Source organism: Aulostomus chinensis, chromosome 6 (assembly GCF_037954235.1).
Source record: "Aulostomus chinensis isolate RoL2024-O1b breed Wild chromosome 6, RoL_Achi_v1.0, whole genome shotgun sequence".
NCBI classification, from domain to species: Eukaryota; Metazoa; Chordata; class Actinopteri; order Syngnathiformes; family Aulostomidae; genus Aulostomus; species Aulostomus chinensis.
The window spans coordinates 24,097,639-24,121,473 of NC_141325.1; the positions used below are offsets into that span (position 1 = coordinate 24,097,639).

The 23,835-nt window shown below is 41.3% G+C and overlaps 1 protein-coding gene across 1 annotated transcript; it reads right to left on the reverse strand.

Annotated features, from left to right (window-relative positions):
• Window positions 1-1,029: 1,029 nt before the first annotated feature.
• Window positions 1,030-19,907, reverse strand: htra4 (HtrA serine peptidase 4). Its single transcript, XM_086207109.1, has 9 exons — window positions 19,379-19,907; window positions 13,599-13,698; window positions 13,274-13,478; window positions 7,333-7,527; window positions 7,203-7,235; window positions 6,541-6,655; window positions 6,402-6,459; window positions 4,930-5,025; window positions 1,030-3,095 (listed from the first exon to the last, which is right to left on the reverse strand). Exons 1-9 carry the CDS (start codon window positions 19,863-19,865, stop codon window positions 2,930-2,932), a joined length of 1,455 nt encoding a protein of 484 aa, XP_086063235.1. The 5' UTR covers window positions 19,866-19,907; the 3' UTR covers window positions 1,030-2,929.
• Window positions 19,908-23,835: the final 3,928 nt, after the last annotated feature.

The following is a 23,835-nucleotide window of genomic DNA, read 5'->3' on the forward strand; positions in this document are numbered from 1 at the left end:
TTCTTCTGTGGGTGAAGTGGCGCAGGATGTGACGTCACTGAGTGTCGTCTCATTACTTCAAGAGAGGACTGACTGAGCAACCTCAGTTCCTCCAGTACGATTAGAATGACAGACGGGTGCTAAAGCGGATCAGGAGCGCCCCCACGTACACCCTGAAACACAAGGTCCATGGAAATTAGCCAAGTAGTGTTTGTGTAATTTTATAAGAACACACAGCGAAATGGGTGACAGGCCAATGAGTTGAGACACACAACTGGTGTGGATGTTAGCATAAAGGTGTGCTGCATGACCCAACTAAGCAAAAAGTGTCTGATAACTCAGGTGTAGGTCATAACCTCCTGAAAGCCAGCATTCCATTCAGATGCAGCAGGTCTTAGGTTTTGGTAACAGTGTAGTAGGCGTGCTGTAAAAAGTTTTTCCTGCTGTGGCAAGTCCGAATGTCTTGAGCCTCATTCTGCTTAATCTTAGAAATAATCTTATAGAAAATTGTCACCCTCTGAGTACAACTAGTATAGGTGTCTTGAATTAGCATTTTTTCCCTCCTGCATTACTTCTTTGTGACTCTGAAATGCAGAAAGAGCCAGCTCTGAGTATTTACATGGGCTGGAAACAAAGTAAATGTAACTCTTCCAGTGTTTGATTTTCACTGAAATCAAAGATTAATGAGCATACGGCTGCATTAAGAAGACATGGATTATCCCAGATGATGCGCTGGAGACTTTGTAAACATGCATTTTTTTTCATAGTTAATTATTGTCGTTTTGTTGCATAAGCTGTAATTAACTGTCAGTCACCACTTTAAGCTAAATATACGTGAGAAGCCCTTTTGGCTTTCCGGAGTCACAACAAAGAGACACAGGGAGGAAAAGCTGCCTCAGTGTGTGAGCAATGTTTCAGTCAGCCCCGACCTGTGATTCATTACTGGTTATTTAGAAAAAATGCAGCCATATTGTTTGAAATGAGTGGCCTTTGCAGTAGTGACACATCGTAGTTTATATCAGGATGGAGCTATAGTGTTATACCAGAAGTGCATGGAAGCTGAACACTCTCATATCAAACAGTTCTAGACTGTCAGTAAGAGCTGATGAACAGTCCAAGTTGTTTGTTCATCTAACCAAACCTAAACTCTGACTGCCAGCCAGAGATCCGTGCCAACAGAAAACAAAACCACTGGCCGGTCTGGCCTCAGAACACAGCTCCCGGCCCACAAGCATCCTTGACAGTGACTGCCTGAATGTGGATGAGTATCTTGCAATGTAGGCCTGAAACACAGTTTGCTGGCAGCTAGAAGTGTTTCATGTCAATGCAAATTAATACACTTCAATTTAGGAGGCTTGGACAGTGTCTGGGATTGTCCGAGTACCCTTGAGGACCACGAAGGATGAAAGAGGATACTACAGTTAAGGGTAGTAGGTGCGCACAACGGTACTTCAAAGGTAAAATAATCTTTGATTTAATTTTGAAGCATCGCTTTAATATTTAGTCATGAAATTGGAGAATCAAGTGCTGTACCTGTGGTGAGACTAGATGGAACCACACGCAATGGAAGTACAAGCTCAACAATTTAAAAAAAAAACAAAATTTCTCCCATTTTTGACAAGGTGAAATATCTACCACTTCTTTTATGCTCACAAAAAGGTTTGTTTATCACACATTTTTGTTCACAAATGTGCTCAAATCTGCATTCGCTTCACCTGACAGTTGTGACATGTCAGCATGCTGACAAATAAGCAGCGAGTTTTAGCCTGGTCACAATAGAAGGGACACTGGTCAGTCTGAACTTTTTTCAATTATTTAATTGTTGAATTTCTTGGTGCTGTTTTGTCTTCGGCGACTACATTCCTTCTCAGTGTTTCCACAAAAAAGGAGCTGGACATACACAGAAATATAGCAGTCTCATTCATCTATTATAGTTTGTGAAAACTGGGGTGGAATGGTAGTCTTGGTCTATACATGTCATATCTTGCTACCTAATGTCATAAGAGTAGTAAATTTGATGCTTTTCCTTTTTTATAACATAATAAAACATAAAGCCGCAGGCAGCACGGTGGTGCAGTGATGATGCCTCGCAGCAAGAAAATTCTGGGTTCAAGCCCCTCCAGGACCCTTTACAGGAGAAGCAGTAGAAAATGGATGGATGGATGGAAAACATAAAGCCCTTAGCCATTCCTGCGGTGGAACAAAGGGAATGTGTTGTTTGATTTTTTTTTTTAATTATTATTATTTATTTTATCACAAATATATTTCCTGGTTCATCCTGTATTTCAGGTGTCTTGCAGTGTTTGGGCTTTTATTGACAGTTTTGAAAATCAAAGTGTGTCACACTACTTTAAAACATAGATCAAGTAATGCAAGAAAGCACTGCTCAGGGGTCCTGCTCACTTTGAGGAATCAAAAATGAATGCTTTTAAAAAAAAAAAAAAAAACTCCATAAATGAAAAAGCTGCAGGAAGTGTGTCAAATTGATTTATTTTACTCAGATTTCTATCAATAAGCCCTAGCTAGCTACCAGTTTGATATATGCATTAAATCCTCAGGTCATGATGGTATGACGCTTTGCTTTTATTTGTTCTTATGGTGTCTTGGCTGTTATAAAATACTATCCAACCTTTTTAATATAAATGCTAATGTTGCGCTCATCTGCTAACCTAGACTGAAGTTGCTTTTGGAACGGCATCTGCACAAGCCCACAGTTAACCATGCTACCATGTTAGCGTTCCCTAGTGTGGCACTAGCCCATGTTACCACATCAAAATAAATGGGCAGATAAAGGAACAACAATGTTGAGCAAGTTTAGAAACCTGATCTCAACGCAGCAGCTGCAGATTTAATCCTTCATAACCTGTAGGAACTTCTTTTTTAATCACCAGCGGTATAATACAGTGAAGTACATGTTTTCATGAATGGCTGACATCCTCAGCTGGTGGTATCAGTCCCTCTCTTCAGGAGTGACAGTCAGTGTTACATCCTTGTCCTTTCTTCTCACCAGCACAGACAGCGCAGCACCGCTCTGGACAGCTTCACTCACGTCCTGCATGGTGTGGACTGGACGCCCGTTGATTCCAATGATGACATCACAGTTAATCATGCCAGCACTGCAGAGAAAACAACACCATACATCTCTCATTCATAAAGCCTTACTAAAACAGTCCCAACCCAGCTGCGTAGATCTCACACCCTGAGGAAAACATGATTGACCTTTAGACATGTCTGCTCCTGTGCCTTCTCCCTCCAGAGACAGAGTAAACACTGGGAGTGGAGGGGATACGGCCTCATGGCACACGGCGATACTTGACATTTACATTTGAGGCGTCTGTCGTCACTGGTAATTGTCAGTACACTGACTGACAACCCACGCAGGACCATAAAGATTTAATTCTGGTGTTTGAGTGAACAATGTTTCACCATCTTTTAGCTCATTTTTGCATGATTTTTCCCTCACCTCACCCTTTGTTGGGCCTGCCCAGAACTCACCTGCAGACAGACAATGGGCTTTATTCATGAAATGTTGTCTTGCAAAAATATGTTCTAACACATAGTAGTTTTTTTTCTCCAAATTTAGTCTTACAGACGAAAAACTAAGCCAAACTACGAACGTCTGTTGTGTACCACGCGTAACATTAAGGTATGAGAGATGTCCGGAGAAAGGAGTTACAAAAAGCCACTTGGTTTTGCTTCCTGTCTGAAAGATTATATTGAGAGTTTTCAGAGAAGGTTCAGCTTTCACCTTAACTAAATATATAAATGCAGCTTCACACTGTGGGCATAACATTTCATGAATAAGGCTCAACTTTGCAACCAGCAGGAGAGTTTACCAGCCAGGTTTTCCTCATGCTAAACCAGACCCTCACAAGAACATTTACTGCATTAACATTTGTCATTTAGACAAAGGGTGTTGCTTCATATTTGTTCAGTCTATGCAAGCCTGAATCTAAGTTTGGGCTTCAGATCTCACCTTTTCTGAATACATAAATGCAGCTTCAACCATGGGGGGTCATCACATTTTTTTCAGGTAATGCTTGAGTCCTCCATGTTTCTACCATGATTGAAGACATTTCAGAAATATCATGTTCATTTGAATTGATTTTGACCACCACCAAAATCTTCATCTTCATCTTCATCTTCATCGTCCTTCGCTTTATTCGGGTCTGGATCGCAGGGGAAGCAGCTTCAGCAAGGAAACCCAGACCGCCCTCTCCCCAGCCACTTCCACCAGCTCTTCCGGGGGAATCCTGAGGCATTCCCAGGCCACCTGAAAGATATAATCCCTCCAGCATGTCCTGGGTCGGCCCCGAGGCCTCCTCCCGGTTGGACATGCCTGGAGGCGTCCAGGAGGCATCCTCACCAGATGCCCGAAACCACCTCAACTGACTTCTCTCGACATGGAGGAGCAGCGGCTCTACTCTGAGTTCTCACCCTATCTCCATCTCACCCCCAAAATCTATTAAGTTAATCCTTGAGTCCTGGTGGACATTTGAGCAATTTTTTTCGAGCGATTCCCTCCAGGCTTTCCAGAGATAGACAGATATGTTGATAAGAATGGGACAGATGGACAACCCCAAAACACGCCTTTTGTCGCCGCTGTTGCAGGATGTGCTTGCTCATGGAGAATTGTTGGGTGTAAATTCATTGAAAGAGTGTAGTGCTAGACCTGCTGTACTTGTAAAGTGTCATGAGATAACTTTTGTTGTTATTTGGCGCTATACAAATAAAACTGACTTGCCTTGACTTGACTATGGTCTCTGCAGAGAAAGATGGGAGGTAGAATCGTAGCACCTCTTTGTAGGGCACCCTTTGGTGACTCCAGAGCTCTGCAGGATTTCAACGCTCAGGACAGAAAAAAAACAAAAAGATCTGTGTTTCCTGTGTGGGATGAGTTCCTGCACGAGGCACAACACAGTATAGAAGACAGTGCTGCTTGACTCTTACCTGAATGCCGCAGTTCCAGGTATGACTTCATAGACGTACACTCCCGAGCTCACATCTGGAAATTCACTGTCACCCTGCTTTAGATACTGCAGCAAACTGGAAATATAAAGAGACAATGTTTTGCTGCTTAAATGTCTCACAGTATAGTCTGCAGGAACAACAACATGCACAAAAATTGTTGACAACGACTGAAAAGAATCCTCTGTAAACATTTAAAGTAAGTCAATCCATCTATTCTTCTATCCATCCATCCATTTTCTGTTGGGGGGGGGGGGGGGGCTGGAGCCTATCCCAGTGGCTTTCAGGCGAGAGGTGGAGAGGAGAGAGGAGAGGTAATCTGTCATCCTGGACAGGTCACCAGTCCATCGCAGGGCCAACATATATAGACAGACAGCCATTCACACTCACATTCACACCTACGGTCAATTTAGAGTATCAATCAGCCTCGTCCCCATTTGCATGACTTTGGACTGTGGGAGAAAGCTGGAGTACCAGAGAGAACCCATGCAGGCTCAGGGAGAACATGGAGACTCCACACAGAAAGATCCTGGAACCTCCTTGCTGTGAGGTGACAGTACTAACCACCGCACCACCGTACACCACCTTAAAGTAAGTCATTTAAAAAAATAAACATCAAAAGAAGACGCAATGGAAAGCTGTTAACTTGATATTTGTTCTAAGTTTTCAGTCTAATGGTTTTCACAGGAAAACTGTGAATGTTGCACTCTTGTTATAAAATGGTTATTGCGGCACCTATCAAGCATTAATTTAGCAAAAATTTCACACAGGAATAACTGGGATTCATATTGATGGATGTGAGTGGATTAACAATCTTGGTGTGCCAACCATTTCCTTTCACCTTTGGGACTGGAGTTTATTTTGATTTCAACAGAGGTATATTTTTCATCTGGCTTTCACCTTGATGCAGACGACATTAAATAGACACTTTTGTTAAAAAACATTTTCAGAATGTTGTGGTTTCATGAGGCCCTGGCCATGAACCCAGGCCCTTGGGGTACATAACAGGCTCTTTGACCCAAACATATGCCTAACAGAGCCCACAATCAACCCCAGTCATGGTTCTACATAACGAGGTACACGCTCACATTTTCATACATCCCTCCCACATCCTCCATCACACTTCTACAGTCCCAGAGTGGCATTATCTCTGGGGTTCCTCACTGGGGGGGGTCAGCCTAACTTGAGGTCCTAAATAGAGCAAATCACCCTGTCTGTGACATACAAGTAGGGAGGGTAGTCACCCGTCCCTGGTCATCACCGGGTCCATAGGGTACCAAAACCCATCACCAAGGGCAACAGTGAAAAGACCTCTAAAAGTGAGATGTCAGCCTGTACTGGGATGATGTTATTCTGTAACACATGTAAGTACACTACAGGTAAGGCCTTTCTTAAAAAAAACCTCTGCATACGTAAAATTAGTTGTACATCCAGGTAATGAGCTCTTAACTTACGACGGCGACAGCTGCAACATGCGGACACCTATGTGTTTCTTCTTTTGTCCTGTAATCCCTAAAAGCAAATGAAAACATTACGATTATAATGTCTAGTTTCTCTCAAATTCGAAGCCATGAAACATTAGAGCCTACTCACCCCTGGCTTTTTTGTTGAAGGATTCAGTAAGAAATTGGCGTATTCTGTCCGCAGGAATGGCGAACGAGATTCCTGCAGTCACTTTCAGAGTGTTTATTCCAATCACATCTCCATCCTGGTAAACAGAAAAAAGGATATGCACTTGACAGAACTTAATCTCTAAGAGTGTTTTCACCTATGAAAACAAGAAAACCACCTGTTTTTATAGAGGATAATTTATAAAATGTATGGTTTTGATGCCATCTTTTGCTTTCAAAGGGACTGTATTTTACAGGAGAGGGTGCTGGAGGCAGCCACCTTGATAAATGACTGTACCATCTGTATGATTTGATTCCAGAGTAACAGTAATGCACAGTAATGCAAATGCCTCCATAATCAAGTTTTGTTTTAAAATACTGTGGGGGAGGCTTAATCTCCAACCTGAGAGAGCAGAGCGAAGCTGTTTGTGTGTGTGTGTGTGTGTGTGTGTGTGTGTGTGTGTGTGTGTGTGTGTGTGTGTGTGTGTGTGTGTGTGTGTGTGAGAGTGAAATGCAAACAAAATCATGACTCTTCTCTGTGGAGTAAGACAAAAAGATTACCTACATCTCTGAAGAAGCATAATATGCAAATTACATGGTATTATCCTTTTTATTCACACGCTACAAGACCGTAAATCCTCTTACCAAGTTGACAAGTGGTCCACCAGAGTTGCCATACTGAGAATCAGAGTAATAAAAAGAATTTTCACCCACTGATTTAGAAAAGTCAGGATAAATCAAATACAGAAGCATGAAAATGATCACTCTCCCTGACATTAATGATGGCGTCCGTCTGAATGTAGTCCATGTCGGAGTCCTTTAAGCCGAGTTCCAGGCCATTACGCTGAGTGGTGCTGATAATGCCAGTGGTGACTGTGTTCTGCAGGGAAAAAGGGCTTCCGACTGCTACCACAAACTCACCCGGACGTAAGTCTGATGACTGGCCCAGACGAAGGACAGGCAGTGGATTCTGCAGCAGAGAACACATCAGCCGCCACACACAGGGGGAATAAATTAGAGATGATTGAAGGTCAGCAGGCTAACTAGCACACACAGTCACTTTGGGTGTTAGAGCTGTTGAGTCCTTGATGAACTCAGTGGTGAATATTTTATAGTTTTAAGAAATTACATTTTATCACATTTCCAAACACAGAAAGGTACTGTATTAAAGCAAAGTCACACCTAAAGACACACTTCACCAGGTTTATGTGTCATATGGTTGAAACAGTGCCACAAGATGAACTTTGAGTCTTTCAAATCTACATTGATAACTGCTAAACTGACTTCCTGTCAATATTCAAGTAAGCAGTATTCATGTTTTTTGTCAGAATAGCTGTTTCTATAATTAGAATCCGCATCAGTATTTTCTCAAATTTCCTCTGTAAATGTGTGTGTGTGTGTGTGTGTGTGTGTGTGTGTGAGTGCGTAGGCACTAAGCACCAGAGCCACTAATCTAAGACTTAACACTTTATATTTTATCCCAGTAGTCATATTCTGTTACAGTGAAACCACAATTCACTGAGTATATAATTCCCTTTTTTATGAAGTATTTTTTCTTCAGATGAATCTTACTGCAATATAAACACAAAATCTCTGCATCATGTCAACATCATCATCAACACGATACTCTGAAAGTATCTTAGCATGATTTGCTCTGTGATTCTCCCCTCTCCATGTGACACAGTAGGGAAGGGTGGTCAAATCTGGATTTAGGATGGTTTTTTGAGAATACATTTCCTGATAGTAGTAAACCGTGTGATGTCATAGCAAACCAAAGACCTTTTCGGGGGGAGTCAAGTTCAGATGGTCCAGAGTTTGAGTTGCACACAGGAGATTTCCCTTTGCAACAGTGGCATTAATAAAAACAGGTCTCAACATGCAGCTGCACCCTCTTATGGCCTCGTCCACACTGGTTATTCTTTATGAAGCACACACAACATTATATGTACAGTTTTAACCACTTTATATTTGAATGTGTTGTTGTATATTATTGTGCTATTGTATTGGTAAAATAAGAAATAAACATGGCTGGTGATCTGACAGAGGTGAAAAGTGTGAAAAGAAGCATCGGGGCCTGAAAACAAGGATAAGTGACATGAGAGATTCACATAGTGTGACATGGTTCTCTGGACAGTTTCAAGGGAGGGTCAGTAAATAGAGGTGAAAGAATATTAGCTATCAAAGCTCATCATGTAGAACAGTCTCAGTTTATGTGATACGGTTATAAAATAAAGTAGTCTGAGAGAATTTTACTTTTTTCCAAGTTTCTAAGAATCAGAAACTAATAAATGACTCAGGACAGACTCTTCTAATGGATTTGTTCTCTGAAGTGAAGTAAAACATCCATATCAGGCTAGCTTGGCTAAATAGTCAACTGTCTATGGGCTCAAATACCGTTATGGAACCTTTAAAAAACTGCACTATAAGAAATTTAAGCCATTCCAAGCCTTGTCTAAGCCTAGGTCCACCGGGTCAGACTTTGAAAACCTTTAAGTTAGATTGTTATTGTCAATATGAATTTAAGAAGTGCAGCCAATATGATAAAAAAAAAAAGCTCAATAGTGACCTGACAACCAAATCCAAAATGATAGCTGCTAGAGCCAAGGCACAGAGGCACCTCAGTTACCACGAATCCTCCTAAAAACACCTGCACTCACCTATTTGACTGGTGAGGACAAGCGCCAACTTAATCTAAGATTGGATCCCACTGTTTATTTGGGCAACACACCTCCCTCACAGGTACTGGGATTGGCTAGTTCATGTTCAGCTGAGGTGATGCATGAGTGCCTGAGTAGAGGCAACCGTGCATCCACAAGTCTAAAGTAATCTCATTTCATTACCAACAGAATGATAGCTGATCTTGAGATAAATTTTAATTATTTCTCTTTAACGTACTAAATGTTAGCAGTGGCTTCACCGAATGATGACTCACTGCACCCTCGTCAGGCCTCCATTCACTCAGTCAGAGGACAACGCAAGGTTGAGAAACTCGAGAGATTTGTTGATTGAACAAATGTTTGTTTCATGGAGGTGCAGTTGATCAATATTGATCGGGTGAAGCCACGATAACATCATATAAATGTTAATATGTAGAAAATTGTGTGACCATAATTTATTTTGAGGTCAGCTATCAAGATTAAAATCAGCTGATTAACGAAAGTAATTTGCTGCATAAACCAGCACAAGTATGATTGTGCTCTGTGATTCTTGAGCTGCGCGCTTCTATATTATGATTGGTTGCAGTGGTATTCAGTCGCGCAATACCACCAAGTTACTACTAGTTACTACCAATGGGTGGGTTACTCAGCTCTTTGCCATCTTGTGTTTTTGAAGGAAATGCTTTTTTTGGTGGTTTTATTTTTCTTTCTGAAACCTATTTTTTCCCCTTCAACATCTCTCACTTTCCTTGCTTTCCTGACATTAGCTGGCAATTCTTTCTGGATTTTACTTTTGCTGCTAAGTATTTTCTTATGCTTAAGGCCCATGACCCAGTGCTGTATGGGCAAAATTTGACAATCAAATCACCCACTGATCTCTGTTGTGACTTCATTTGGGAATGTTTGCCAGTCAATTACGTAATGTAATTGGTAAAACAGTTTTGTGACATGACATTATTATTTATCTGCGAAGGTCAGAAGGATGGATCGCTGAGAAGAGAATTTTATTCAATCCAACCTAAAATACTCTGGCCCTATTAAAGCTAACTATGGCGCCAGGTGGACCGCAATATGTGTGCGTTATGCTTTCAGGGCATTCAGCTTTATTTTGATATTTAGAGGGTGCGTAATCAGAACAAAGAGGCTGTCATTAGACACCTAAATATTCATAGGTGTCTTTGAGGCATGACATCACTCAAACCAATCAGATCGTCTCCTGTTATTTCATTTGAAGCACAGGGTGTGCCGGGATTCAGCATGTTACTATTTCAGCTGTCCCCGCTCAAACTGCCTTGTGTACCAGGTGAAGGCACAAAAGCACGTCTTATTTTTAAATAATTCCACTGTAGCCATCGGTGGTGAAGCAGGCCTGTGAGGAAGTCGCTGTCAATTTTTCCACATTTTAAGCATCTGGAGAACCACAACCTAACGCCATGCATCTGATCGTCAGAGTGATACGCACTTTAAATAGCCCTTTGCCAATATCGCCACTGACTAAGGAACAGCCTCTTCTTGGTCTATGGTGAAAACCATCCATCCATTGTCTTCCGCTTGTTCCTATTAAAGGTCACGGGGGCTGGAGCCTATCCCAGCGTCTATGTGTGAGAGGCGGGGTTCACCCTGGACAGGTCACCAGTCCATCGCAGGGCCAACATGCAGAGACAAACAACCATTCACACTCACATTCATACCTACGGTCAATTTAGAGTATCAATCAGCCTCGTCCCCAATTGCATGTTTTTGGACTGTGGGAAGAAGCTGGAGTACCAGAGAGAACCCACACAGGCACAGGGAGAACATGGAGACTCCACACAGAAAGATCCCGTGCCCGAGCCGGGACTTGAACCTGGAACCTTCTTGCTGTGAAGTCACAGTGCTAACCACTGCACCACCGTGCAGCCTTATGGTGAAAACATTTTCTGGTTTTCCAAATTAGCAATGCACCATGGTTGGACCAGACCACACCTCATTAACATACTTAAGCACCTGCTTGTGCAGATGGAGCTCAGGTTCATTTGCTAGTAAAAGGGCGACGGCGCGTGGTGTGAAAACATTGTTTGCGCTGGCTTGAAACTAGCACACTTGCATTTTATTGAGTGCCAGCTTGTGCCATGCTCGAGCAAGAACTTGGGGGCAGGACACAGACAAAGCAATCAGCTAAATTGAGCAGCAGACGAGACAAGACAGAATGAGCTGACAGAGCAAAGTTAAACAGAAACCATGAAATTAAAATTATGTAGAACTAATGACACAAAGAAGAAGAGGGGGTAAAGCATGGGTACAGGGCAGGAGCTGACTGGATGGGCTATAGGTGGTGATAAAGGGCCAGGAAATAAATCAGATTTATAAATAGAACAGGAAATGCATTAAAAACTATGGTCCCTCGAAGTCCAAAATTCAGATGAGGTTGTAAAAGTCCAATGTAAAATGTCAACTCATCACCCCTCTCATCTGTAAGTGGGGAGCCCAAAAAATTAGAAATGCAAGTCAATAGAGTTGTACAAATCAAACAACAATTTTTTTCTTCTACAATCTTCCAGTCTCACTTGGGATTTGTTCAGTGATCCAAACTAAAGGAACCTGCGCTTGTCTCTGCCTGCCTCCTCCACTCCCAGCTGAGGACGTGCATCACTGAGGGTGTATTGTACAGTAATGCACAACAAAATTTATAGTCACCTCTTCTGGTGCTTCTGTCAAGGCAAATTTGCCTTTCAGCCAAGCTTAACCACCCCACCCACCATCACCATACCAGGAATGTACCATGGTGAAATATAGCATTATACAGCTGTCCCCGCTCTTGGCTGCTTGAAGACAATTTCTTTCATTCTTCTGTGGTTCAGCACTGTGTGTACTCTTTACTCCCGGTGATCTTTACATCATCTTGCATTCACGTCAGCATTAAACGTGTAAATATCTGCCTCCTCTACAATAAAAATCAGCTGCTTGTATCTGTACAAACCTGTCGAAGTGTTTAGGTATAGTACATTGTGTCCCTAAACAGCCTGAGCAGGATTGCTAGCCTGTGATGTTACCTGAGGATGACAAGCAGCCAGGTTGGAGGGAAACACAACACAGCATTTAGTCTAACCTTGTGTTCACATACAATAGGAAACACATTTTTTGGCTCACTTTAATAACATGATTTTGGCTACGGAAGCTTTTGTTTCATTTGTATCATTCACAAGACTTTGGCAGCAGTATCATTCGCCCTTCAAGAGTGTTCGAGTTAGTGTTTGCCCCGTTTTCAGTGTGCGGTCCACTTGCTCAGTAAGCCAATACATGGCAGGCCAGAGATTGTCAATATTGTACGTTTGTGTCTTGTGATTACGTAATTTACTGCTCCACCTAGTGGTGAAACTGTGAAGGAGCCAGAAAAGAGAGCCTCGTTTGTTTGTTTTTAGCCGGATTATGGCCTACAGTAGCAGTGATACTGAGGCAAGGGTCCTTATCAACCAGCATGCATGTTAAGCTTCCTTTTAAGATATGCATTTATGGGAGATGCCAAGGATAACGTGTAAGGAAATGCTGTCAACACAGTGTTTTATATATTGTCAATAACACATGTAATAGTCTGATTTTTAGAATGTTCGATTTTGTCCTTGTCCTATTGGAATAAAAATCCGACTGACTTCACTTTCAGAATACTTCTTGACATCGGTGACCCTCTTCACAAACAAGGCAGCAATTTTTTTTGTGTGTTGGAGGTTGTTTGAGTGAAGTTAGCTCAATATCATTTAGCAACAGGAGAAAATTATCACTATCAAAAAGAGTTAGGAGGAAAGATAACAAAATAGAACACATTCGCATTCATCATAGTCAGACGGTTTTCAAACCAGACAGGTTATGTGGGCATATTTAGAGGTTTGAACTATATTTTTTCCTCAACTTGAATTCTTTTTACATCACCCAAACCACCCAGTGACAAAAGATGTTGCTTTATGTGTATTCATGTCTTTAAATTGACTTTATATGTAATTTAGTCTTGCAAATATTTGCTTCGTGTTTGGTGTGAACACAGTTCGGCCCTAAGGGAGCTGAGTCAAAACAGTGGCCACTCACATTTGGCTCAATTTTAATGAGTGCGATGTCAATCTTCAGGTCCATGTCCTTGACCGCAGCATCGTACTGCAAACCGGTTTTCAGCTCAACTCTGATTCGCTGCTTGTTGGTGAGTACGTGCGCATTGGTGACAATCCAGCCGTCTTCTGACACAATGAACCCAGAACCACTCGATACTGAGATTTCCTCACTGGAAAATGGCACCCTGGCAGGCAAAGACAAAGGAAAGACAAAATGGAAATTGATTGCATCAGCAATGCAAGGCCACACATACACGCGTGCACGCGCGCACACACACACCTCTCCTTGCTTCCCTTAGTTTTACCTTACAAAAAGATCCAGATGCACCACAGCAGGCACAATCTTGTCCACCACATCTGCAATGAAGTTGAACTTGTAGCGCATGCTCCCAGGATGATGTATACCTTTGAGGAAACAGATTCTTACAACAGTTACAACAGTTTCTTCAGCAGAGGAAAATCAGTACAATTCTAAATGAGATAAGCTTTCTTTATCCCGACAAGAAAGGTTTCTTAATCAGAATCTTGCAAATCTGCCTCCTCAGGTCTTTTGTAGCACTGTTTGGTAATGTATAGCGATTCCTCACAGCCCCTGTATGACAGACCCTCAATACTTAACCATACAGAGGGAGTGGACAAATGGAGGGTGAGTCTCTGCTGGTCCATGACTAAGCTGTCACACTTTGATTAAGATGCTCAGATGCCATTTTTTTTCCCTTGCGGATACTGATACATGAACATAAAAGCTAACTGAGCTAACTGGGAGGTAGCAGCATCCATTCTTGCAAATTAGTGAACCTGACAGCATATTAGGCTGTATGGGGGGGGGGGGGGGGGTACCTTTTCATAGCAAATGTATTATTTGTCAGGCAAGTCATGGCACATGTTTACAGTTTTGTTCAATAGCTGATATAGATCAGAGATTATGAACGAAATTAAATTCAAGAACAATGGAAGGCTAGATAGACAAGACTGAAAAAGTTTTAACAGGTAGGGATTTGTTTTTAACAATGCTGTGGACACCTGTGTCACCTAAGGGTGGCGTAACACGCTGTCTGATACAATCTCCCCTCCTCCTCCTCCTCCCAAAGCTAACACACTGTGCCCTCCCCACATTCTCTGACTTATGTTATGTTTATAAAGTTCCATAATTAACTTGTCTCTGCAGAAACAGCATTAAACGCAATGACAGTTTATGTATTGCCAAAAGCTGTTTGGCAGAACACCAACCATTTTCTCCTGTCAGTGACCGAATCAACAATATGCTCCATTGGCAGGAGATACAGAGGCTTTCTCGAGAAATGTACACTGTAGTGCTGCTCCAGCTGCCATGATTCCCTGTCATTCATCAGAGGAAAACCACTTACACTTCACACATTATCAAAGGTGCGAGAGTTTCACCTTCACCTTATGCTCAATAAGAAGAGACTTCCTTCAAAATAACACCTTTATTTAGATTCATTAAATGTAGAAAAACAGTTATATAAAATATGAGCAACATCATACCCTTGCACTTATAGCGACTATGTAATCATGGCCTGAGCTGCTCTGTAGATAATTTGTGGCTTTTTTGGTTATTATGGCCGTCACTGCCTATTTACAGTCAAAAGTGTATGTCGAGTTTATCAGTTTAATCAGGCATATACGTACTAAAATCTATTTCACTGAAATATTTCAAATGCTTGTCATGGAAAACATTTAATACTGTGATTCATATTATCTAAAACCTGCAATTTATATATCAAAATTAAATATATATATATATATATATATATATATATATTTTCATTAATTGTTATCTCTAATAATCATTCAGATGCTTTTTTTTTTAAATGTCCCATCCTCAAAAATATTAGAGTAATCCTTCAATGTACCCATTGACAAGCCTGTGCTGGTAGATTTTATCGGACCTGCTGCTGTGGTTTGTTATCAGCATTTAGTCTGCTGGAAACACATCAAAACAGAACAATGCAGCCAGAAACACTGAACGGGACAACCATGATATGTTAAACAGTGTATAATAGTGAAAAAAAATTCAAACATTTCTGTGTCAGATCTCTGCTGGCAGGTTTTAGTCTATGATGATGATGTACAGTCTGGTAGGATTTGCTGTGGGACCTAATGTAGGTAATTGAGAAGGTAAGTGTTAACATTAATGAAAGGTGATTACATAAATAAAGAATACTGCAGAATAGAATATTCTGTATTCAGGAGAGAAGCATTGAGACAGACGTTGTATATAGACAGTAATATTGTTGTGGCCTCATATATATACCACAAAGCAGGAGGAGATCAGTTAACTGTAGGTTCTATAAATGTCTCTTGCATATGTATGTTGATGTGAGTGTCTTTAAGTACCATGAGTTGTTTTTTTGTTTTGTTCTTGTTTTTTGTTTTGTTTTGTTTTGTTGTTTTTTTTTTGGGGGGGGGGGTGGCTTGTGCTTTTTATTGTGATGTTTGGTTTGATACAGGAGACCCTTAACCCAAGTGAATTCTCTCAAACTGGGGACATGAAAAAAAACCTTAAACCTAAACCTTTGGAAAACGAGCTGTTTCACCCTTGTTGCCAAACAACCACAATACTGAAAAAAACCATTGCAAGAATACGAGTTAAACTAAGGTGGGTGGCGCGGTGGAGCAGTGGTTTACTTCACAGCAAGAAGGTTTGAGTATGAGGTCTTTCTGTGTGGAGTCTCCATGTTCTCCCTGTTCCTGTGTGGGTTCTCTCTGGTACTCCAGCTTCCTGCCACAGTCCAAAGATATCAAGAGGGGACGACGCTGTTTGATACTCTAAATTGACCGTAGGTGTGTCTGTGAGTGTGACTGGTTGTCTGTCTCTATGTGTTGGCCCTGTGATGGACTGGCGACAGGGTGAACCCTGCTTCTTGCCCGAAGGCAGCTGGGCTCCGGCCTCCCATGACCCTTAACAGGATAAGCAGTAGAAAATGGATGGATGGATGAATGGATGGATGGATGGATGGTTAAACTAGCAAGACTAGCGCTGCACAACATTTCTGTAGGCTACACACAAATCGAAGCATTTAAAACATTTGCTATTCCATCAACAACTGTAAAACATCTTAAAACTGATTTTTATTAGTTGCAGTTGAGTAATAGTGACTAAGAACAAATAGCATGATTTAGCAAGTAAAGACAATTCCAGTGCGCGTGATATGCACAGAACTGTAATTAACGGGATGTGCTTGATCAAACAATTTCTCTGCAATGATGGCTTGGGGATACATTTAAATCACCTTCAGTCTGTTATCATATCGTACATGTCTAGTTGAAAAACAGTTTTGTTCTGGATTTGGATATTTTGGATGAAAACATTGTCCAAAAAGGTTAAAGAGATCCCCTTAATGTGAAGCCTCTCTGCTTTGTTGTGGTAGAAAACAAACGGCTGAGTAAATGGTAAAAGGAGAGCTTTAAGCATCTCTACTTTAACGGCACTCATAGCACTTCATGTTTGCCTCAGTCAGCCATTCAACACACATGTTCATGCACTAATGGCAGAGGGTGCCCTGCAAGGTAACCACCTGCTGATGTGCAGCAATTACTGGTTGAGTCTCTTGCTCAAGGACACTTTGCAGTCTCAGGAGGAGCAAAACAGGAAGAGCAGTCTGATCTGTCCCTTCCTGAGTAGTCCAGGTTTGTCAATTATTGATTGGACTTGTAGGAGCCCACTCCCTCCACTTCCTCACCTTGATCAACAACTCGGACAGGGGTAACCACTTTCCCTAGCAGCTGGACTTGTTGATGTAGGCATTCAACTACAAGGTGAAGAATCTAAATTCAGTGTGCCAATTAAGGTTGCGGATTACGACAGAGACCACATGTCGCAACGTCTCCACACGCAGATGCCAGAAATTGGACACCAATTAAGCCATCTATGGCTAATGTGTCTCCCATGTGTTTTTGGGATGTTTTCAGCCTTATTGTGGTATTTAGGGTGCGGGTAATCAAAGCACAAACCACAGTGCAAAGAGGCAGGCATTGGACACCAAATTATTCATAGGCGTGTTTCAGGCGTGACATCAATCAAGCCAGAGTGCCTGGTGTCAGTCCCTTTGAAGTCCAGGTTGAACCAGGACTTGGTGTGATGCTATGTCAGTGGCAAACGTATTTAAACTCAGGAGAAGGGAGCATTTCTCATCTGGAGAAACAGAACTCTTCAAGCACCAGGGGAAGGTGTGCATGCACAAGAGGCAAGTGCTAGTCATCTTATGAAGTGGGCTTTCTAGCGTGGACATGAATGGCAATCAGTTTCATAAGAAAAAAAACATCCTATATCCGTTATTAAATTTTTTGTACGTTATTGTCCATTTATGGCATCGATGTAAGCATATGCTTATGTCTTTATTGTTTCTTAAATGGATCCTTTTTTGCTGCTGCCCTGGCAACTGCTTTAACATTGTGGACATAAGACAAGGTCTATATGAAAATGTAACATTTTCTACATCTGTGCCAGGCATGAAACAAACAGTAAAGAAAGAGGCCTGACTTCCAAGTGGTAACTATGATGAGAAACTGCACATTATGAAAATGGATCACACAGGAAAATGAAGCTGATGTATTTGCACAGTAACGCAGGGCAGTGCAGAGCTGGGGTTCCTCTGAAGCTCCTGCTCCAAATCTGGAAATGAGGTACAAAAAAACTGCATCATTGCTAAGGGGGGATTTAACCAGGAACAAACTGATGTTTGTTGATGCATTAATAATGATAATAATAAAAAGTCTGAATGGAGGACAAGAACATATGAGTCACTAGGGAACAGACCACAAGTATTACCTCACCATTACTCACAATTTTTGTACTACATTATATCAAATAGTTATTTCGTAGTCCACATTACTTCATGGGTTACTTCATGGTACTTTATAATGGGTTCCTTAACTAGACTGACAGCGAATTCTCAATCATCACATTCATATACTTACATTATGCATTTGTGATGCTGGAGCCTTAAAAATAAATGTAGCAAACCAGAGTTTGTATCTGTTTAATTAAGCTTACAGATTTGACCTTGGAGCTGTGCGGAAAGGCAATACCAGCTAGAGATGTTGAATAAGTATTAAAATACTCCACACACTTTGTATTTGCTGTTATTGCTCTTCTGCTCAGCTCTGTGGTTAATTCTTTAAGCTTAATTAAACAGGAACCAACTCTGGTTGTTAAGGCAGCATCATCACAAACGTAACATGAATATTAATGTACACGGCTGGAATGTGTTGATGTATAATGATTGTTGATCAGTCTACTGTCGCTGTTTATGAAGAAGTGATGAATTACTGCCTAAGAAGTACTCTGTATAATGTATCAGCTTAAGGGGAGGACAGGCGCTGGATAAGTAATGCTGAGGTATTCCTGAAATAGTCAGGGACAAACAAAGTACATAGGTGATAGGTTGTAGGGGTAAAAACGATGGCTGTACTAAGTAATATCACACAAAAGTAGGAAGTCACATGATGGCGATAGAAGGGGAAATAAATCCATATAAGGAGGTGGAGGAAGCAGCGGAAGGAAGTCAAGTCAGTCCAAGAGAGTTACATTCGAGGATACTTGTTGGAAACTCAAGTTAAAAGGGAGTGATTGCTGCTGTTTGATGCAAAACACTTCTCAATCCAACCCATGATGTGTTTTTAAATAACCAAGTAATCACATGGTCAAACCTGGCCAAGCCGTGTCAAGGATGTGTCCCACATGAGGGGCACAGCAATCGATTACAAAGATGTTTGGGTTGGAGGATATGAAAAGGGCAGGTCATGTTTATGTAATCCCAAATCAATCACATGAATAAGGAACAACTGTTACAAAGTGGTCAGTATGACTGATTTAAGAATTACTATAAGTGTGTGTCACTCCATGGAGAGGTCTGTTGTGACATAATGATCATCTTTTTTAGTAATGTAGAATATCCCCATGTGTAAGATGCAGAAGTAGCAATATATATTTTTCATATTACACAACAAAAAGGCAGCGTAATACGTATGTGTTCGTATTAAGTGGGTGTGTAAGTTTCCACAATAAATCAGGTGTGTACTTGTCCTAGATTAGAATAAAAGAAAGAATCACACAACTGACCTGAATCACATTGACCCCTCTGGATCAGAATGACCTGTGGGGTCTCTCCGAGCTCGGCTCTCCTGTTCTCGGCTCTCAGGCGACAGATGCTGGGGTAAGTTCTGCCATCGCTGCCGCAAACCGGACCGGAGGAGACGCACACGCACGAACCCTGCAGCCTCCCGAGCTTCCCTGTGACGGAGTCGCACCGCAGTCCTTCCCCACAGGAGAGTCCGCCACCGCATGCATCACCCTCTCCGGCAGCGCACACCACACAGCAGCCACAGCTGTCCCTCAGTAGCCCATAGTAACAGCCCTGCGGCGGAGCGGGACACTTGGAAGCATCGCAGACCTCCGGGCAGGTTTGTCTTTTTCTCAGCAGGCCGGCGTGAACTGCAGAGGTGACGAGGGCCAAATAAACCGCCAAATTCATCATGACATGAACTCGCTCCCTCTCTGTCCCTGTCAACTTTGTATGAATGATTCTTGTGTTCCTCACCCGCAGCATATAAAGGTAACCTCCATGCTGCTGGCTTTGTTTTGGCTGAAGACCAGCAATTCTCTTCTAGTACCAGCATGCTCATTCGGGAGCTTGTCTCTATAAATAACTACTATGGAATGCACTTTCATCAGGTTTTATGGGATTGTAGTTTTTTGAGAAAACCCAAAGGCTATATAGCTTGTTCCTTCTATTTATGTAGCCAAATTGCATGTGATGAGAAGTGCAGCAAAAGTGTTCTATAGATGTTATGGTTTATAAATAAAGCACTAGTGTTCAATACTGCTGTGATCCTCAGGCCCAACACAGTCCCATTTGAAGAATTAAATCTGATCTTTTTTTTTCATACTACAGTTTGTTTTATGCTTCGTAAACAGAAGAATTGAAGACATTCTGTTGAGTTGCACTCACTTGCCAATTTATTTCTTACACCTTGATCAAACACACTGTATACTGTTGCAGCCCTGCAATATATCCTCTCTCCAGGATTCCCAGCAGGTTTAATGTTCAGCTTTTATTGAATCCGTTGGAGGAGCTGGGTGTATTTAAATGGACATTTTGGAGGCTGTAATTTGTGGCGCTGTTTAACAGGGTGACACAAAGAGGTCAAGTTGAATTCTTTTTGTATCTAAAATCACAAATCATAATTTGCCTCAAGGGGCTTCATCATCAGGGGGCACAATGGTGCAGTGGTTAGCACTGTCGCCTCACAGCAAGAAGGATCTGGGGTTCGAGCCCTGGTTTGAGCACGGGATCTTTCTGTGTGGAGTCTGCATGTTCTCCCTGTCCCTCCGTGGGTTCTCTCTGGTACTCCAGCTTCCTCCCACAGTCCAAAGACATCAAGAGGGGACGAGGATAACTGATACTCTAAACTGACCATAGGTGTGACTGTGAGTGTGAATGGTTGTCTGTCTATGTGTGTTGGCCCTGCAAGGACTGGTGACCCATCCACAGTGAACCCTGCTTCTCGCCCATAGAAAATCGATGGATGGATGAATGGATGGGCTTCATAATCTGTAATCTGTTCACTGTAAAAATCCTTTTGTACTTAGATTCAAGAGAGTTAAAAACTACGTAAAACAAAACCTTTTTGCAGAAAAAAACCCTCAGTTTTTCAAATATTTATTGATTTAGATAAAGACTATCATGTTAACGAGCATATGTGCAAAATACAAGGTAAACATACCAGATTATAGCATGGCTGCTAGTCTTCATCTGCAGTCCCTAGACAAGCCGTAGTTTTGTTTTGCCAACAAAAAAATTGAATTTACAAAACAAGAAGAATCGAAATTGCCCATTACAATAAAACAAGCCTAAATTCACTCACAGTTGGAGCACATTCCCAGTTTTTGGAGCTATGGCACTCCTTTTGTTTATTTGTTAAACCTAAATAATGCCTAAAGTGATTTGACTTCTGAGTGGAAGTGTTTTGACCTGACATGCTGGAGATGCCAAACCCTCACTTGATGAGTATTGTTTTCATCAGTTGGCTGTGTCGCTGTTCGGCTGCACTGTGTTAGGAACACTTCTAATTGTAACGCAAGCACAGCTCAACAAATCTCTTTGCTTATGTCTTTTAATTGCTGAGCTCTTCAAAAGAGTCATAAGCTCGATTAAATATGATTTCCTCACGGTAATAATTTCATGTGGTTTATATTGTCATCTAACGTATTGTTCTGCCCATTTTTATCTTTAAATGTGCTTGTTTTGGTTTGCAATAAAAACAGTTAAAAATGTGTAGACCTTCACATTGCCTGGCATAAATAGCTAAAAAAAGAAAACTGAACCACGGTCAGAAGTGCAGCCTTAAACTTTTTAAGAAAAAATATTTTTATTCCCTAAATTTTGGTATGACTTAAGAGCAAGCAATTTAATCCATGCTTAATATGACATCAGGAAAGAGTAGAACCATTGAGTATTCAATAAATATTTTGAACAACTAATGTTCATTTTTTTTTAATTTTACAAGACGTGTCACAGATAATTGAATTGTGAAAATATATAACTATATCAATACAAATGTATAAATTAGGAAAACACATGCTAAGGGGTTTATCGCTTCAAGTCAGTGGTTTTAGCTCTAAGCTACTCAATTATTCACTCGTCTTGAATGACCTCCAACCGTGATAGAGACATCATTACCTATATATAGAGGCATTTAATGATAGCATTAGCATGTAAAGCTAGCGTTAGCTTGCAACAATAGCATTCACTGGGACAATGATGAAATGCATTGGCAGACATGGAACACAACATGCAAACTATATGCCATGTTTTCTGTCTGTCCAAGTTACAAAAATGCAGTCGGAGATTAATTCAGTGCAGCAAGTTGCGAACCTTACAGTGATCTGACCGCTTTGAAAGTGTGAAGGTGAGCTCCAAATTGGCTTTTTTTGAAGATATAGATTTCATTCTTCATTCTGCTGATCTTCAGTGTTTGTGCTTTTATTCAACCTTAATTAAGTGTCTGTTCTCGTTATGACCGAGAGAAAACCTATTGAGCAGACGCCTGCACCTCCCGCACTTAAATTACACAGAGGGAACTGTCTTAATTTGATCAATGGATGGAACGCGTTTGATGTTGTGTCTTGAAAGTTGTTCAAATAACAGTGTGAGTCATCCTTGTCATCTTTAAACAACTACTCAGAGAAATCCAAAGTGACCTTTGATTATGTGCTACTGCTCTGTAATGTAGACAGACACAGAAATCTTCTTTAGTCTGTCAGAGAGTCTCTGAAGTTGATTTGAGAGTGAAAACTGAGCTGAGAGGATCTTTATTGTCTGTACATTGTTTCAACAGAGTGTAATGGACAGCACATGTTTTGTTGTGGCTGACCATTTCAGTCACCACATGACATCAGTATTAATGCACATGTGATAACACTGGCCACAGAAATGTGGATATATGGGGCTGATATTGCTTTTTGGATATGATGCACTTTAAGGGATGTTAATTAAATAACTGATCAATATGCTGGTTACATGCAGGAAGTTCTTCCGAGGTATTGATCATCGCACTGCATAAGAATCAGCTAATGATAAGTATGAGTGTGTACGTGTTTAGATTTATTGGTATTCACTGAGGCTTTTTCAACTAAAAACGTGTCTCCCACTTCGATAAGACAAATATAAATACATAAATAAACTTATGGAAGTATTCTTAACTTTCCATAGTCTGTGGACAGAAACCAACATTATCACCTGTTCTGTGAATTACTGCACACAACTTTGTCAGATGTCTGGTCCTTGCTCAGATATTTCATTGGTTATAAAATCAAACGACAAACTAGAAAAGAATCTAGAAAAAATAGAACTAGAGCAAACAGCGTGTGCCTGTCACAGTGCCTATGACACTTGACCACCAAAATCTTTTTATTTTACCCTTGAGTCCCACAGAACTGTGAGTTAAATTAAAGAAATATCCTCTCGGCATTCTTTAGATATCATATCGATGAGACAAACAACCTGAAAACCTTTTACCTCCAGCATGAAAATATAGCTGCAAGCAATAATGACAGGCCAATCACACAGTGTCGCCATGGCAATATGAGCTGATGTGGTATGAACAATACTTATAAATGGCAATCAAAGCAGTAATATACCAGGACATTCACACAAAGATGAGGTCCCCTAAATACTTACTAATACTTGGCCCTTTCCAGCCCCAAAAGTGCCTACAATGGGCATGTGAGCATCAGAACTGGACTTAAGAGGAATAGACCAAAGTGTCCTGTTTTTATGTATTGTATTTTCTTTGACATCAAATGTGGGAATGGCAACAAAGAAAAAGAAAACTGATGACAACATGATGGCCTGGGAAGGGGAGCTGGTGGCGAAGCAGTGTTAGGGTTTGCGTGGAATGGGGATGAGCCATAGACAAGAGGTGGTGGGATCAATCCCGTCTCTTCAAACTTCTTTAGAGGGCGGCACAGTGGTGCAGTTCGGGCACGGGATCTTTCTGTGTGGAGTCTGCATGTTC